Source organism: Anabrus simplex, chromosome 1 (genome assembly GCF_040414725.1).
Source record: "Anabrus simplex isolate iqAnaSimp1 chromosome 1, ASM4041472v1, whole genome shotgun sequence".
Taxonomy (NCBI): Eukaryota; Metazoa; Arthropoda; class Insecta; order Orthoptera; family Tettigoniidae; genus Anabrus; species Anabrus simplex.
The window spans coordinates 1565248911-1565266110 of NC_090265.1; the positions used below are offsets into that span (position 1 = coordinate 1565248911).

The 17200-nt window shown below is 40.4% G+C and overlaps 1 protein-coding gene across 1 annotated transcript in view; it reads left to right on the top strand.

The window, feature by feature from the left end:
• The window catches only part of LOC136862418 (uncharacterized), a 245013-nt gene that overhangs the window by 110915 nt on the left and 116898 nt on the right, over window positions 1-17200 (top strand). The window contains exon 6 of the mRNA XM_068226237.1: window positions 1153-1382. Coding sequence (XP_068082338.1) covers window positions 1153-1382 — 230 coding nt within the window. The remainder of the gene's footprint in view (window positions 1-1152; window positions 1383-17200) is intronic.

The window sequence follows — 17200 nt, forward strand, 5'->3', positions numbered from 1 at the left end:
TCATGCCATTTTCCTCGCCAGATCTATGCATTTGCAATTGTCTGGTCGAAGCATTTTTCTGGAGTTATATTTTTTTACAAGTTGTTCTACGTCGCTCCGACACAGATAGGTCTTATGGCGACGATAGGACAGGAAAGGGCTAGGAGTGAGAAGGAAGCGGCCGTGGCCTTAACTTAAGTACAGCGCCTGGTGTGAAAATGGGAAACCACGGAAAACCATCTTCAGGGCTGCCGACAGTGGAGTTCGAACCCACTATCTCCCGAATACTGGATACTGGCCTCACTTAAGCGACTGCAGCTATCGAGCTCGGCAGTTATAATTTTAAAGTTCTTTCTTTGATGTTGTAATTGACATGCTAGACTAATCAGAAATAAATGTTGGATTCCTTTGTTTTAATTTCATGTCGCCTCCGCGGTCAAGGGGTAGAGTGCTTACCTCTCACCCGGAGTCACCGGGTTCGATTTTCGGCCAGGTCAGGGATGTTTACCTGGACCTGAGGGTTGGTTCGATCTGTAGGCCAAGGGCCATCAGGGCTGTAGCGTCATGGCGGGGGGTGTGTTTACGTCGCACCAACACAAACCGGTCTTACGGCAACGAAGGAATAGGGCGATGCTAGGACTGAGAAAGAAGCGATTGTGGTCTGTATAGAGGCACATAGAGCCCCAGCATTTTTTCGGTGTGAAAATAAACCAGAGAAAATTATCCTTAGGGCTGCTGACAAAGGGTTTCGAATCCCACCATTTCCCGAATGCAAGGTCACGGCTAAGTGACTCACACTGCTTAGCCAATTCGCTCGGTCGAATGGTAGGTATGAGAGGAATACGCATCATATTCCACAACATTATTTATTTCAAACAGACTGAATTCAGAAGTTTGACAACTCTGTCATTGAATACGGGATTTAAGGTATCTGAAAGAAATCTGGCCCCTGGAAATAATATTCTCGGAGTATACATTCTGCACCCTCTTTCTACAGATCTTATTTTCAGTGTAGATAGTTTTCCAGATGCTTGAAAAAGATGCAATTATGGAGTGTTTATATCAGAGATTATGTATCATGTGGTGTTCTCACACCTTGTCATGCAATTGGACATGTTTACAATAATATGATTGATATCAGTGTTGTTATATAGCTGATTTATATTTTATTAGGTAATCGTAGTGGATCCAAACGGCAAGTTGGTGAACAAGATTCCCATTCCTGCTTTTCGAGTGACCTCAGTGGCGTTTGGCGGTAAGAATCTGGACGAGCTGTATGTCACAACTGCCACCGAAGATGTCGACGATGAGGAGAGAGAGAAGTACCCCCTTGGAGGATGCACGTTCAGGGTCACTGGTTTGGATGCTAAGGGCTTTCCAGGACAACCGGTTGTGATTGATCTGTAATGTACCTGAAACACATATAGGCAAGAATAGTGATTACTATGAAGGTTTTATACCAGATCCGTAGTCTCCGAGCTGTAAAAATGTATATTATTATTATTATTATTATTATTATTATTATTATTATTATTATTATTATTATTATTATTATTATTATCTGACACTATATGTATAATGCAAAATAAAATACTAAGAAAACACCATTGTTGTTTTAATTACATAAGAACTCTAGTATGCAGTCGATATTCTTCTGGCCACAGCCCAGTTTCTGCAGGAAACATTGATTGTCGTCGCGTTTCACTGTTTCATATACTTCTTTGGATAGTTCTCCTTCTTCTGAACATTTTTCAATTATTTGTGCTCGGCATTGTATAATGAATAAGCCCAGTTTTACGACCGGATACTTTTCCAGATCCACCCTATGTGAGAGATGTTGGTCCTATTCACTAATGTATGTTTCTGGGGTGGTTGGCAGTGTGATTTATTATTGTATGTAAATGAACGTATGAACTGGGACAAATACAAATATCTAGCCCCCGATTTAGAGGAATTAACCAGACGCGGATAAAATTCCTGAACCTGTGGAGACTCGAACCCAGGACCCTCTGAATCGAAAGCTACTTCGATGACCATTCAGTCAAGGAGCCGGACCTTTATATGGTAGTTTTTATGAAGCACTGATATCTTCAGAGAGTCAAATGCGAATCAGGTTTTTTAAATGAAAGCAAACGCCCTCTTGATCAAATTCCGAAGTGTCAGAAAACGAAGAAATGTGGCGTTCTTTCACTGTAGTCGAAAGGTAGTTTAGAAGCATCAAAATGACTGTGATTGAATTCTGACCTGCTCAGGGCAGATACCAAAAATAAATTAGTTTTATTTAGCATATGGCTGTTAGCCTTGGGAGTGCCCGGCGACTTGTTCTGCACGCTAGATCTGTAACTACTTTTCCGGTACACCTCGAGGATGAACTAACTGTACCGTACTGCTGTGTGAGACTGTGAGGGTGTTGTCTGTGGGTGTATGTATAATTGCACGGTCTAGGAATGGGAAGGAAACGGTGGTGGTTTTGAGAAAAGTATCATTACTGCATTTCCTTGGAGTTGAAATGTTTAACAACGGCAAAACTATTCCAAGGATGTCCGATGGGGAACCGTAACTGGCCATGCCGCAAAGCAGTGAGCAAACCTAACTTGTGGGATTCGTACTTCCCTATTTGAACTAAAGGCATGTTTAGAATTTTTAATGGGCCGATGACCTACATATTAGGCCCCTTTAAACAACAAGCAACAATAATTTTTAATATATCCGGACAATCTCCAGAAAATTTACGAACTTCTTCCAGATGGTTAGAAACGCATGCAATCCAAAGTATTTCTTGTAATCTGCCCCCCATGATCTACAGGTTAATATAGGAGCATACCATCTGTTTCATTCCTCTCAAACAACTAGACATGGCAGCCGAAATGGTACGGTACCGGTACCTAACGCTTCTGTCTCAATCTTAGCCCCAGTCATTAACAAACACACACTCCGATATAAACATCACCACAGGTAATAAGAGAAATTTCTTCTTCTTCTGCTTCTTCTTGGCCTTTTTCCCAGTTTCTTGTGAGTGACTGCGAAAAGACCTCGACAAAGTTGTGAGATGGACAACAGACATTGGTAAGATGGTATACTGGGTTAAAAGTCAGGTTTTAAGTTTCACCAGGATGAGAAGTCCTCTCAGTTTTAATTACCGTGTTGACAGAGTGGAAGTACCTCATGAAAGTACCTGTAAGCTCAAGGAGTTAGTATAAGGAAAGTCGTTATTGAGGTAAATAAGTACAGTATATTAACGAGATTGTGAATAAATGTTACCAATAATCTCTTCATATGAATGAGGGTATTTAGGGGGTTGTACTAAGAATGTAAAGGAGAAGTTTATAAGTCGCTAGTAAAACCTTAATAGACTGTGCGAGTGTGACATCATGTTCAATCAATCAATACTGATCTGCATTTAGGGCAGTCGCCCAGATGGCAGATTCCCTATCTGTTGTTTTCCTAGCCTTTTCTTAAACGATTTCTTCAAATTTATTGAACATCTCCCTTGGTAAGTTATTCCAATCCCTAACTCCCCTTCCTATAAATGAACATGGAAACCGCTGTACATCTATAAACAACTTCGACTTCATAGTAAAGATACATACATTGTAGCCTATAATAATAATTTCGTGTGGCTATTTCTAGCCGAGTGCAGCCCTTGTAAGGCAGACCCTCCGATGAGGGTGGGCGGCATCTGCCATGTGTAGGTAACTGCGTGTTATTGTGGTAGAGAATAGTGTTAAGTGTGGTGTGTGAGTTGCAGGAATGTTGGGGACAGCACAAACACCCAGCCCCCGGGCCATTGGAGTTAACCAATTAAGGTTAAAATCCCCGACCCGGCCGGGAATCGAACCCGGGACCCTCTGAACCGAAGGCCAGTACGCTGACCATTCAGCCAACGAGTCGGACATTGTAGCCTATTAACTGCTTGTAATACGAAAAACGCCTATTAGCAGGGCAGAGTGGCTGAAACTTACCTCCAAATGGTGAATCCTAGAGACCATAATTAGGTATAAATCTTCCTTTAGGGATTCTCTATCGCTTTAGGAATTTTTTTTCAAATTTCAATTTGGTTGAGATGACAATCCTCCAGTGGACCATTTAAAATAATGAAATTCATAATTCTAGAAAATGTTGTTAACCTTGAATTTCGACAAGGAACTATTAACCGAATAAATATACAATTTTTAACCACTGAAGAAAAGGATTTTTGAAAAGGGCCACGAAAGAAAGACGACATATGTACGGCTCGAAGTTCTTGCTAAGCTTACGCCGTACCATCAACGTTGGAAAGGACAAACAGACGTTAACCAAGGAATATTGGAGAGGAGCGGTGACAGAAGGAACATAGTAGAGGCATTACTATGCACGCACATCTCAAAAGTTGTAGGGAACTATTGGAAAACTCAGGTTAGATTTTCTTTCACCCTTGTAAGTTTATGGCTCATCATAAAAAAATAATCTTATAGATGCCGTTATGGGATATATCATATCTCTTCCATTCTTAAGCTCTAAATCGTCATCTCACCAGGTTTTATGTTTCAGCTGCTTAAAACTTATACTTATGTAGTTCCAGTTCGAAGTCTTGGTATGACAGTAGGCAGCGCGCAAGTCTCTTGATCTTAGGACTGAGTTCGATTATCGCGCGCGACATAATTTTTCGCTTTAATTTCTCTTTTTATTATTGAACTGTTCTTTCAATATACTTAGTATTTTAAGAAAAACCTCTAACGTAATCGGAAAAATATCTGTGTAGCATTTCTGGAATATGACTTCTTTGTTGGAACTCTAGGTCTACTTAGGATTTTGTGTAGTTCTTCGGTCGAAAGACATTGCATGTAATCAGGGGCGATTTGTCTACCAATTTAATAGATCAGATTGGAGCACAGAAATACAAGTATTCTAGCAGCTTTTCACTACTACTTTTTAGCACCAATAAAATATGTTACATTGCAAAGTGAAGTCCATTTACTATTCTACTTTTATTTATATCACTAACGATGTTAGCACCAGAGAGAATTTGTAAATAAGGGCCCAAAATTAGTATATTAAGCAACGAGTCTATAATGACCATTTAGTAAGACGCGGGTATTTTTATGAAACGAGCGTAAACATGTTCCATAATTTTTATATGAGCGGCCCAGTTTATATTATAGGCAAGATGAATACATCTGCTTTTGTTCGACCATAATTACACGTCTAATTTTCGAGTTTTTGCAATATACTTTACTTTGTTACTTTATTGACAATGAAACGTTGGTCATTCAGCTTGTTCGCGACTATTACGACAGATCGTAGGCCTGACATACATCATACATCGACGATGAGTGTTCCCGACTAGTGCAACGGACGTCAAGCGTATAGCTGGGCTGAAATTAGGAGATTTTTAACCTCAAAGCATATTTATGAAACGACTGTCTTAATTACCGTTATATGCACGATCCATACTATTCATCTGTCATCGCAGTCGCCCAGGTGGCAGATTCCCTATCTGTTGTTTTCCTAGCCTTTTCTTAAATTATTTCAAAGAAATTGGAAATTTATTGAACATCTTCCTTGGTAAGTTATTCCAATCCCTAACTTCCCATCCTATAAACGCATATTTACCCCAATTTCTCCTATTGAATTCCAACTTTACCTTCACATTGTGATCTTTCCTACTTTTAAAGACCCCACTCAAACTTATTCGTCTACTAATGTCATTCCACGCCATTTCCCCGCTGACAGCTCGGAGCATACCACTTAGTCTAGCAGCTCGTCTTCTTTCTCCCAGTTCTTCCCAGCACAAACTTTGCAACATTTTTGTAACGCTACTCTTTTGTCGGAAATCACGCAATACAAGTCGGGCTGCTTTTCTTTGGATTGTTTCCAGTTCTTGAATCAAGTAATCTTGGTGAGGGTCCCATGCACTGAAACCATACTCTAGTTGGGGTCTTATCAGAGACGTATATGCCCTCTCCTTTACATCCTTACTACAACCCCTAAATAGCCCCGTAACCATGTGCAGATATCTGTTTCCTTTATTTACAATCCCATTTACGTGATTGCCCCAATGAAGATCTTTCCTTATACCGTATTAACACCCAGATACTTACAATGATCTCCAAAAGAAACTTTCACCCCATCAACGCAGTAATTAAAGCTGAGAGGACTTTTCCTATTTGTGAAACTCACAACCTGACTTTTAACCCATTACCTGCTGTCTACCTCACAACATTATCGAGGTCACTTTGCAGTTGCTCAGAATCTTGTAACTTATTTATTACTCTATATAGAATAACAACATCCTCAAAAAGCCTTACCTCCGATTCCACTTATTTACTCATATTATTTGTATATATATAAGAAAACATAAAGGTCCAATAATACTGCCTTGAGGAATTCCCTTCTTAATTATTACAGGGTCAGATAAATCTTTGCCTACTCTAATTCTCTGAGATCTATTTTCTAGAAATATAGCAACCTATTCAGTCACTCTTTTGTCTAGTCCAATTGCACTCAATTTTGCCAGTAGTCTCCCATGATCCACCCTATAAAATGCTTTAGACAGGTCAATCGCGATACAGTCCATTTGACCTACTGAATCCAAAAATCTGCTATATCTTGCTGGAATCCTACAAGTTGAGCTTCTGTGGAATAACCTTACCTAAAACCGAATTGCTTTCTATCGAACCAGTTATTAATTTCGTTAACGTGTCCAATATAATCAGAAAGAATGCCTTCCCAAAGCTTACATGCAATGCATGTCAAACTTACTTGCCTGTAATTTTCGGCTTTATGCCTATCACCCGTTCGTTTACACACAGGGACAACTATAGCAACTCTCCATTCATTTGGTATAACTACTTCAACCAAACAATAATCAAATAAGCATTTCAGATATGGTACTATATCCCAACCCATTGTCTTTAGTATACCCCCAGAAATCTTATCAATTCCAGCCGCTTTTCGAGTTTACAACTTTTGTATCTTATTGTAATTGCCATTGTTATCATATGTACATTTTAATACTTATTTATCATTAGTCTCCTCCTCTATCTTGACATTATCCTTGTAACCAACAATCTTTACATACTGCTGGATGAATATTTCTGCCTTTTGAAGATCCTTACATAAACACTCCCCTTGTTCATTAATGATTCGTGGAACGTCTTGTAACCTGTTTCTGCCTTAAAGTACCTATATAATATACTCTTCCCTTTTTCACTGAAGTTTGTATGACTGCCAATTATGCTTGCCATCATGTTATCCTTAGCTGACATCTTTGCTAGATTCAATTTCCTAGCAAGTTCCTTCATTTTCTCCTTACTTCTACAGCCACTTCTAACTATTTCTTTCCAACTGCACCTCCTTCTTAGTCTCTTTATTTCTCTATTATAATAAGGTGGGTCTTTACCATTCCTTACCACCCTAAAAGGTACAAACCTGCTTTCACATTCCTCAACAATTGCTTTAAACCCATCCCAGAGTCTGTTTACATTTTTATTCACCGTTTTCCACCTATCTAGTTACTTTTTAGAAACTGCCTCATGCCTGCTTTATCAGTCATACTCCCTAATAGTCCTACTTTTAAGATCTTCCTTTCTATCACATTTATTTTTAACTACGACAAAAACAGCTTCATGATCACTAATACCATCTATTACTTCGGTTTCTCTACAGAGCTCATCATGTTTTACCAGCACCACATCCACGATATTTTCCCCTCTCGTTGGTTCCATCACTTTCTGAATCAGCTGTCCTTCCCATATTACCTTATTTGCCATTTGTTGGTCATGCTTCCTGTCGTTCGCATTTCCTTCCCAATTGACATTTGGTAAATTCAGATCTCCCGCTACAATCACATTTCTTTCCATGTCGTTTTCAAATAATTCTGAATCCGTGTCAGCACTACCCTTACCCGGTCTGTACACTCCAAAGATATCAAGTTGCCTATTATCTTTATAAATGAGCCTTACACCTAGAATTTCATGTTTCTCATCTTTTAACTTTTTCGTAGCTTACAAATTCTTGTTTCACCAGAATGAATACTCCCCCTCCCACCATTCCTATCCTATCTCTACCATACACTCTCCAGTTCCGTGAGAAAATTTCTGCATCCATTATATCATTTCTAAGCCATGATTCAACTCCTATTACAATATCTGGTAAATATATATCTATTAAATTACTTAATTCTATTCCTTTCTTTACAATACTTCTACAGTTCAACACTAACAATTTTATGTCATCCCTACTTGATTTCCAGTTCCCTGTTCCCTTATCACCGCTCCCTAGGCCATCCCGTTTCCCTGAATGTACCTCCCTATTACCCTTCCAAACAAATTTCCTCACTTATACGTACCACTGCGGTTTAAGTGAAGACCATCTGAGCGCAGATCCCTATCTCCTACACACCCATTAGGGTCTAGAAATTTCACTCCCAGTTTCCCGCATACCCACTCCATAGTCTCATTTAAATCCCCAATCACCCTCCAGTCAGTATCCCTCCTACACAGTATTCCACTGATAACAATATCCGCTTCCTTAAACTTTACCCGTGCTTCATTTACCAGATCCCACACATCCCCAACTATGTTGGTACTTGTATCAGCTTGCCCTACGTTGTTGGTACCAACGTGAAACACTACCACCTTCTCCTTCCCCTCCTCCCTCTCTTCTACTTTCCTCAACATGTGCCTCAACCTAATTCCTGGATAACACTTTAGCCTGGTTCCCTTTCCTCCACACACTTTCTCCGCATGTCTAACAATGGAATCCCCTATGACCCTACCCACCTCATTTGATCCCCTCCCCTCCTGGTCAGCCCTATCTTTCCTGATAGCTGCAGAAGCTACTTCCTCCTCCCTTTTCTCCTTCCCATGACTCTGTTCCACCCGTCTTTTCCTATCCTGTACTCTACATTTCCCTTTCCTACCGTTTCCCTTCCTCCTACTGCCACACTCACACATCTCAGCAACAGTTCCCTGTTCCTCATCTTCCCTCTGTTGTTCTACCTGGAGTGATTCGTACCGATTTCGCACAGACACCTGTCCTGAATTCTGATCCTGAATAGAGCCTTTAGCCTGTAATCTCCTTCCCTTAGAACATTAGACCACCTGTCTTTTACATCTAACCCCTTTCCTTCCTCTCCCTCTTGTACACCTACTAATAATAATAATTTCGTGTGGCTATTTCTAGCCCGGTGCAGCTCTTGTAAGGCAGACCCTCCGATTAGGTTGGGCGGCATGTGCCATGTGTAGGTAACTGCGTGTTATTGTGTTGGAGGATAGTGTTATGTGTGGTGTGTGAGTTGCAGGAATGTTGCGGACAGCACAAACACCCAGCCCCCGAGCCACTGGAATTAACCAATGAAGGTTAAAATCCCCGACCCGCCCGGGACCCTCTGAACCGAAGGCCAGTACGCTGACCGTTCAGCCAACGAGTCGGACGTACACCTACTGTAACCTGTGCATTGTTTGAGGAAGGCCTATCTTCCTTCCTGTCTTCTGTGAGAATTCTAATTATCTCCCTCAGACTCTCCAACTCCTCCCTCATACCCCTCAATGCCTCGCCACACCCACAGTTCCTACACTTGCACTCCTTAGCCATTCTTTACGGAAAAAATGAAAGGAACAGGAAAGTAATATAACTTATGTGCAAAAAATGAACGGAAGGATATATTGTGTGGGATAGTACTCAAAGATCACACGACAATAAGGTAATTAATATACGACTACACTACAGTACTACTTAGTCGAACTCTACTTTTATCCTACAGCTTGGTGGTGGTGGTGATTATTGTTTTAAGAGGAAGTACAACTAGGCAACCATCCTCTATATAACACTAATCAGAGGGAAAAAGAGAAGGGATCCGACACTTCGAAAAATGAAGATATAGGTCAAAGAAAGAGAAGGGCCACGAAGAGCGTGTAAATGAAAGACTCCCTAGCCCTCACAAACCTAATAGCGTCGGGGTCGGAAAAGAATAAGAGTTGATTAAGGGAGGTCGGATAGGATAGATGAAAGTGAGGAGCCTGGCACAAGTAAGTGGAAGCAATGCCAGGGCTCAGCTAGAGGCCCCATGGTCGCCAACCCATGCTCCAAAGTTCAGAGCCCCTGGGGCCCCTTTTAGTCGCCTCTTACGACAGGCAGGGGATACCGTGGGTGTTATTCTACCGCCCCCACCCACAGGAGGATCCTACAGCTTGTTCTCGACTCTTGTGACAGATGAGAGGCATTATATATTGTGCCCTTTTTAAGGCAACCACTGCGGTGATCTCTTCTTTCTTCTGTGCGCCGGCTGCTCCTGTAATAAATGACATGTAAATAATACTCACCGCTGCATGTAGACTCTTCTTTCTCAGTCGTGCCCGTCCGTTATCCCCGGAGAGGCCACCCGCTGATCAAGGAGTGAGGAAATGAAAAGAGGGGGGTAAACTAACTAAAATGACGGTACCCAAGACTGAATTAAAATTTAAAATAAAAGACTAATTTATTCAAATAGAATGCAAAATGCTAAAAGTGAACGTAAACTGAACTAGTGAAAAATGTAAACAAATGAAATAAATAACTGAGACTAATAAGATGTTAAAGATTGAAGATCTGCCTTACAAAACATTCATAATCTGCCTAAATCAACTGACTGAAGGTCAAACACCATAATTAAAATAATTCCAGATTCTCTTGACATAGTCTTCAAGTTAATAAAATGACTCAGTTTAAAACTCTGGTCAGAAAGACCACCTTCTTGAAATACAAAATTACATTACGGAGAAAATATCTCTCAAAATAAATTTAAGTAGTTAAATCACAATAAAGTAAATTAAATTTGTTACGTCGATCAGTCCACTGACTTATAGGAGTTATCAAATGTTTATCACATGTGGGTCATTTGGTAAAATACCCAAATGTAAATAATCATGGACTGCACTGAGCAAGTGTATCACATAAAGAATAATTCGAAGAAAACAGAGCAGCCATGAACATCACACTACATTTCCGACATGACCATTGTCTTATTCAAACACCTCATGGTTAAACAAATTAATTATCGAAACATCACTCTGAGTGTATCCAACCACTCATCTAAATTTTAACTTCATTTGCATGTCTGTGATAGACTGGACTTCTTAAGAATAAACCAAAAATTAGGCCAAGTGCCTGATGTTAACATTATCGAATGATAGCGATCCTTGTACATTAAAATTTCTATTGACTTTGCCGCTAACTGCATTTCATTATCAACTCATAGATTTTGTGGTACCACCACTAGATGGAGGCAGATGCCATCTATTTTACCATTCATTGCGGCAGTTTTATACAATTGGCTTATTTAAAGATCGCTTCATTTCTAAATAAAAATGTAGTGGATTTTAAAAGAAAGTTTGGTAATTACTTAAATGCCTGGTATGAGCATACCACTACTATTTTCGACCGTGACATAATCGATGATTCATAAACCTAACATCTGAAATCTTATTTACATCATTACATTAATTAAACGGAGAAACACTGCTCCGACAAAGAAACTACAGAAATCAAAAAAAAAACTAGCCTAGCTACACCTATCTATTTACAACAAATCAAATATAAATAATTCACATACGCTTGCGTCCTACAAATAAACGGTAAGAAAATGCAATCAGAAAGGAAAACTAATAAGCAAACTAGATCCCACCATCGCGGCCTACTGGAAATTAATAAAGGTAGAATGCGCAAAACAAATCGGAATCTCCAGAACAATATACCCCGCTGCGAGTAGCAAAAATAAATATTGTGAATTTGACGGCAAACTCAAACCTTCAGACTATAATGTCTGGACATGATACTATTTAACCTTGATGAACAAATTACTGTTATTTCATGGCATCCATGACTCTACATAATTATTCAAAGCACATTGACTCGTCGCTCTGTTCACATTGTACACTGGCTAGCATTATCTTTCGAGCATCTACTCTCCCTGGAATTATTTAAACAAATACAGGCTTCTGCCTACTATCTTAACCCATGTCGTACCACATTTAACACTCGTGGTTAAATTCTTCATTTCACAATTCTATTTACTCATTAATTCTTGACGTCATTATTATTCATTATTCTCACAATACCGCCTCGCTCGTATCCGGCGGGCAAATATCTGTCGTGCACATTACGGCTTCTTACGACAATTCAAGACATGGTCCAAATCATATTTCCATCATCAACGTAGATCATCAGGGATATTAATCATCTAGCTCGATCTCTCGATCATTCACTGCTTAACATATCACAAAAATCTCAGAGCTGACTCATCAATGGCACCCACTGTTTCTAATAAAAAAAATGACGAGATTGCCTCTCAAAGCACAGATGTTGAAACATGCGTAACCGCAACTACACAGACATAAAATACTCGCGTCTACCAAAAATCGTCGCAACAATACGCGGGATCAGTACAATCAAAACCGGTCATCTGAAGGATGATCCACAAATAAAACCAGCTGAAATGCGCAAAATAGCAAAAATAAACATTGAAAACATCGCGACGGCGTCTACAACATCAAAACTCCAACAAAAGTGACTCAAAGAAAAAAACTACGATCTAAAACATGATGAAAAATAATAATAAACTGGCATTACACTCGTAGATCAAATATCAAAACTTCCTAACTGTCAAAGTGACATACTACCGAAATCAACCATAACAACACGCAAACAAACATCTACTTAAACAAAGTGCACAAATAATCCTAGCTGAAAGTGCAACATAAGCATTATTATTATTATTATTGTTATTATGATTATTATTATTATTATTATTATTATTATTATGATTAGCAGTATTATAAAACTGTGAATTATTTACAACCCTACCTAGTACTCTAAACTACATTGATCATCGATTTGCCACGGTCCTACATATTTATTTACATTATTTAATGATGCTCATACCTGTGATGGTGGAGGCAGGCTGGCTCGCCCTCCGGCCCCAGTCATGATGGAAATTAGAATTCCATCTTCAAGCTGATGTGGTATTCCAGATTTCTACACACGCAAATTTGACACATTTTTGCCATGCCGTGACACACGTTTATATTAGCATAAAACACTCGCATTTCTCTCACTCCAGTGAAAGTTAGAAGATGCCCCTGCAGACTCCTGTTGTGAAGCTGGACGGTCGCCTCGCTATCTACCTGGAAATCACCTGTTGGTCTGCTCGCCTCTCTCAGCTCTGTTTACACTCCCGCTTACAGAACATTAACCCCACGGGACATAACTGTTTCCTCAAGGTTGACTATTGCGGCCTTCATTGAAGAAAGTCAATCTCCTTCCTGTCTGTCTTTACTAGTTTCTGCCCGTAAATATCTCGCTTTCCAAAACAGTTTATAGAATGGTAGAAGCAAGCTAAAATACAGTTTATGTTGTGGAGGAAACTTTATGCTGATAACACATGTGAAACTACCAGTTGGTTAGAAATGTTTATGTAAATATGCTGAAAACATGGACTTGTTCCTCTCGACTCGTAATGTGAGTTCATTTAAGTTGAAAATGTAGCTCTTGCCTACTCCCCCTGCATTTACAGTAAAAGTCTGTTAAAGTGTTCATTTTTAGAAATGTTACTCTCCCAAATAAATAATACAAGGCTTTCTAAAGTGCCTACAAGTGTCTAATCGCTTTCTTACCAGCCAAAAGCAAATCTAACTGATAAAATTAGCTGACACACCCTGTCACTCTGTCAAACGCAGATACACTGAGATTATTACAGAATCACTGCGAATTAGTCAAGACACACTGTCAATACTCAAGCCAACAACTAAGAATTCATAAACACTGAGACTTACAGAATCACTGCCAAGACTCAACAAAACAACTGAGAACTCTGAAGACACTGAGAACGACTGAGAACTTGGAATGACTGAGAATTCGACCCTCTGGTCGCTGGTTTTTGTAAAGATTCCTCCCACCACCTGGAAAATAGTTCCGTGGAAGGGATGTGGCGTAATGATCTAGTCCTCGGGAGCGCTTTCTCGTACATCCGTAGGTTATGGTTTTCAAAATTCATATGCAAAACTTCCTAAATTTTGTCTGACTCACATGTGATATTGCGCCGCGGGAAATGATCACAGGATAATCCACACGACGGCGCGCGTCACTGGTGTTATTTTCTTCCGGTGGATGGCTTCACCCCGCCATGACAGCTCCTCCTTCCGGGTCCTATTACTCCTCCGTGTGAAGTTGAATTTTATCAATTAGGCACTAATTAACCACAGATTCGCGCTGATAATTCACCAAATATTATAAAGAAATCAGGACACTGTTTTTCACCACCACATCGGGCTTCAGATCGCGAGATACTGACTGTAGATTTCCCGGTATGACAGTTCATTCAAATTTAGAATTTTCTGATTGGCTGAGACTTTCGCGCTCTTCCAAACGTGGCTGCATCCACTTCCTCCCAAGAATTGGCGGTTATTGTCGTTGTCCCCTATTGTCCTAGCCAAGTAGGTCAGGCTTCAACGCGTGCTTTTCTCGTGAGAACGAACAGCAAGTCGCCCCTCCTGGGCGGTGTCATAAAATTTATTGGAAGGAACCCTAAGGATGGTTTACAAGTTGGTCGTGCTTAGAGAAGAGTTTCATGGATTCTCCTCGCCGTCAGGCTGGCGCCAGAAAGTTCCTTTGTGACTGCTAGTCTCACAGCCTCACTGTGGTATCTCATATGCGAAATATTCAATTTAATTGTGAATTCAATTAGGCAAATTCGCTTATGGGTGCAATATATTGACCCTGAGTGTTTCCAACAAGTTCAACAGACGGCAAGCATCATGGGCGCCCATATGACAGTTTGTAGGGGGGGGGGGTCTAGACCTGGGGGTATGTAGAATTTATAATATTTTGGAAGATGAATGGCGGCTTGTATTCGGCGGTAGAATAACACCCACGATACCGCCTGCCTGTTGGTGGGGGCGGTACTACCACTTCTACGTAATACCGACTTTTAAATCATTTTCTTGGAAGAAAAACACCTGACTGCATTAGATTTTTTTCCTTTCTTTGAGAGCTAGGGGTTGGGGGCCGCGGCCCCTCCTTGCCCCCGGGCATGGGCGCCTTTGGCAAGTACACAGTTGGGCTGTGGTTTGGAGATTTTAACCTCAAAACAAGACACATTAAAACAGGAAATAAATTCAATTTTTCTCCAGTCCATGAACTACGAATTTTTCATACATAATACTTGAATTTTGCGGCAAAAGTTGTTAGTAATATTCAGTGCTTCTGCAGCAATTTCCGGCGTGGTAGTGATTCGGAATCAGTGTCACTTTCAAAACTCGCGCTTGTTATTTTGGATTGCTGCGATTACTGCTTTCAAGATTGAGGATGGCTCCGCGTACGATATCAAACGATATCGGATAGGGTTAGTTAGAAATCAATAGTTGAATATTTACAGTATAATAGTTGAATGTATGTCATTAAGATACAGCGATGTCATATGTAATTAGCGTATTATAGTAAGGTCGAATAAAACAATATATTAAGAATGTGACTGAGTTTGTAGGATGTAGAAGGCTAACGCATTATAAAAGACACTTTCTCTTTCATTTATTAACAAGTAATTATCTATGACACTCTTAATAGAAACAGTTTTATTTTAATTATAGGCACTATTGTAAAATAATATAATATGACATGTGTTAAGTGAAATAAACATCAAAGTATTTTTACTAATACTTGTACATCATTATCTTCCCTCTTCATGTTAACTGTGACCTTTCCTTCGGGACTGACGAGCAGAGGAGGGGTGGTCGCGGCTCTACCGTGTCTCTACATCTCTGCATTCGGGAGACGGGATAGGGCTGGACCTCACGGCCGGACATCACGGCTGGCCCCAACCGTCGGCTGTCCTGAGAATAGTTTTCCATGGTTTTCCATTCTCCTGCACTAAGGCGAATGCCAGGACAGTTCCTAGTATAGGCCACGGCCACCAACCCCCTCACCTTCTCCGTGCATTTCCTTCACCGTAACAAATCTCCGGCCTGATAGACGGCGTCACTGTCTAAAGAGGCCCACCTCCTCCTTCAGGGGAGGAATGAAAACATTTTAGCAGTAGTAGTCAGGGTTGCCAGATACCTGAAATTAAAACACGCGACAGATGTGTGCTCGAGGAAATCTACAGCGCTCGTGTTCTTCAAGTTGTTTCAGAATGATAAATTTACTCTATTAATACAATGGCACTGAAGTGCAATTTATTAATTAATCTATATATATAAAATGAGAGTTTTGTCTGTACATTGCTCAGAATTTGAAAAGAATGGCACTTCTGTGTCGGTCATGTCCATAGTAACAAGGAATGCACTTTTTACTTTTCCGTAATGTCTGTCTGTCTGTCTGTCTGTCTGTCTGTCTGTCTGTCTATATGTATGCATGTATGTACACGCATCACGAGAAAACGGCTGAAGAGAATTTAATGAAAATCGGTATGTGAAGTCGGGGGATGAGCCACTACAATCTAGGCTACAAATCATTTTACTCACGCTGAGTGAAATGGTAGTTTAGGGGAAGGCATAACATTGAATTCTCAAATATTTACATTATTAGTGGTCCTATCGATAAATACTACCTAACTAAACTTATATAGAATTATATTTCCGATCATTTATGTCATACATTGTTACCGTACCGGCTTTGATAACAGATATTCATGGATTTGTATTTTTGTTGCCAAGTCCATAACAACGCCGAGCCACGAGAAAATGGGTTAACAGAATTTAATGAGAGTCGATATATAGACTCGGGAAATAAGAAACTACAGTCTAAGTTATACACAATTTTATTCGCCCTGTATGAAATTGTAGTTTAGGGGAAGGCGCCTAAAATTTAATTTTTAAATACCTATGTGTCCGCCTCTGTGGTGTAGTGGTTAGCGTGATTAGCTGCCATCCCCGGAGGTCCGGGTTCGATTCCCGGCTCTGCCACGAAATTTGAAAAGTGGTACGAGGGCTGGAACGGGGTCCACTCAGCCTCGGGAGGTCAACTGAGTAGAGGTGGGTTCGATTCCCACCTCAGCCATCCTCGAAGTGGTTTTCCGTGGTTTCCCACTTCTCCTCCAGGCGAATGCCGGGATGGTACCTAACTTAAGGCCACGGCCGCTTCCTTCCCTCTTCCTTGCCTATCCCATCCAATCTTCCCATCCCTCCACAAGGCCCCTGTTCAGCATAGCAGGTGAGGCCGCCTGGGCGAGGTACTGGTCATTCTCCCCAGTTGTATCCCACGACCAAGA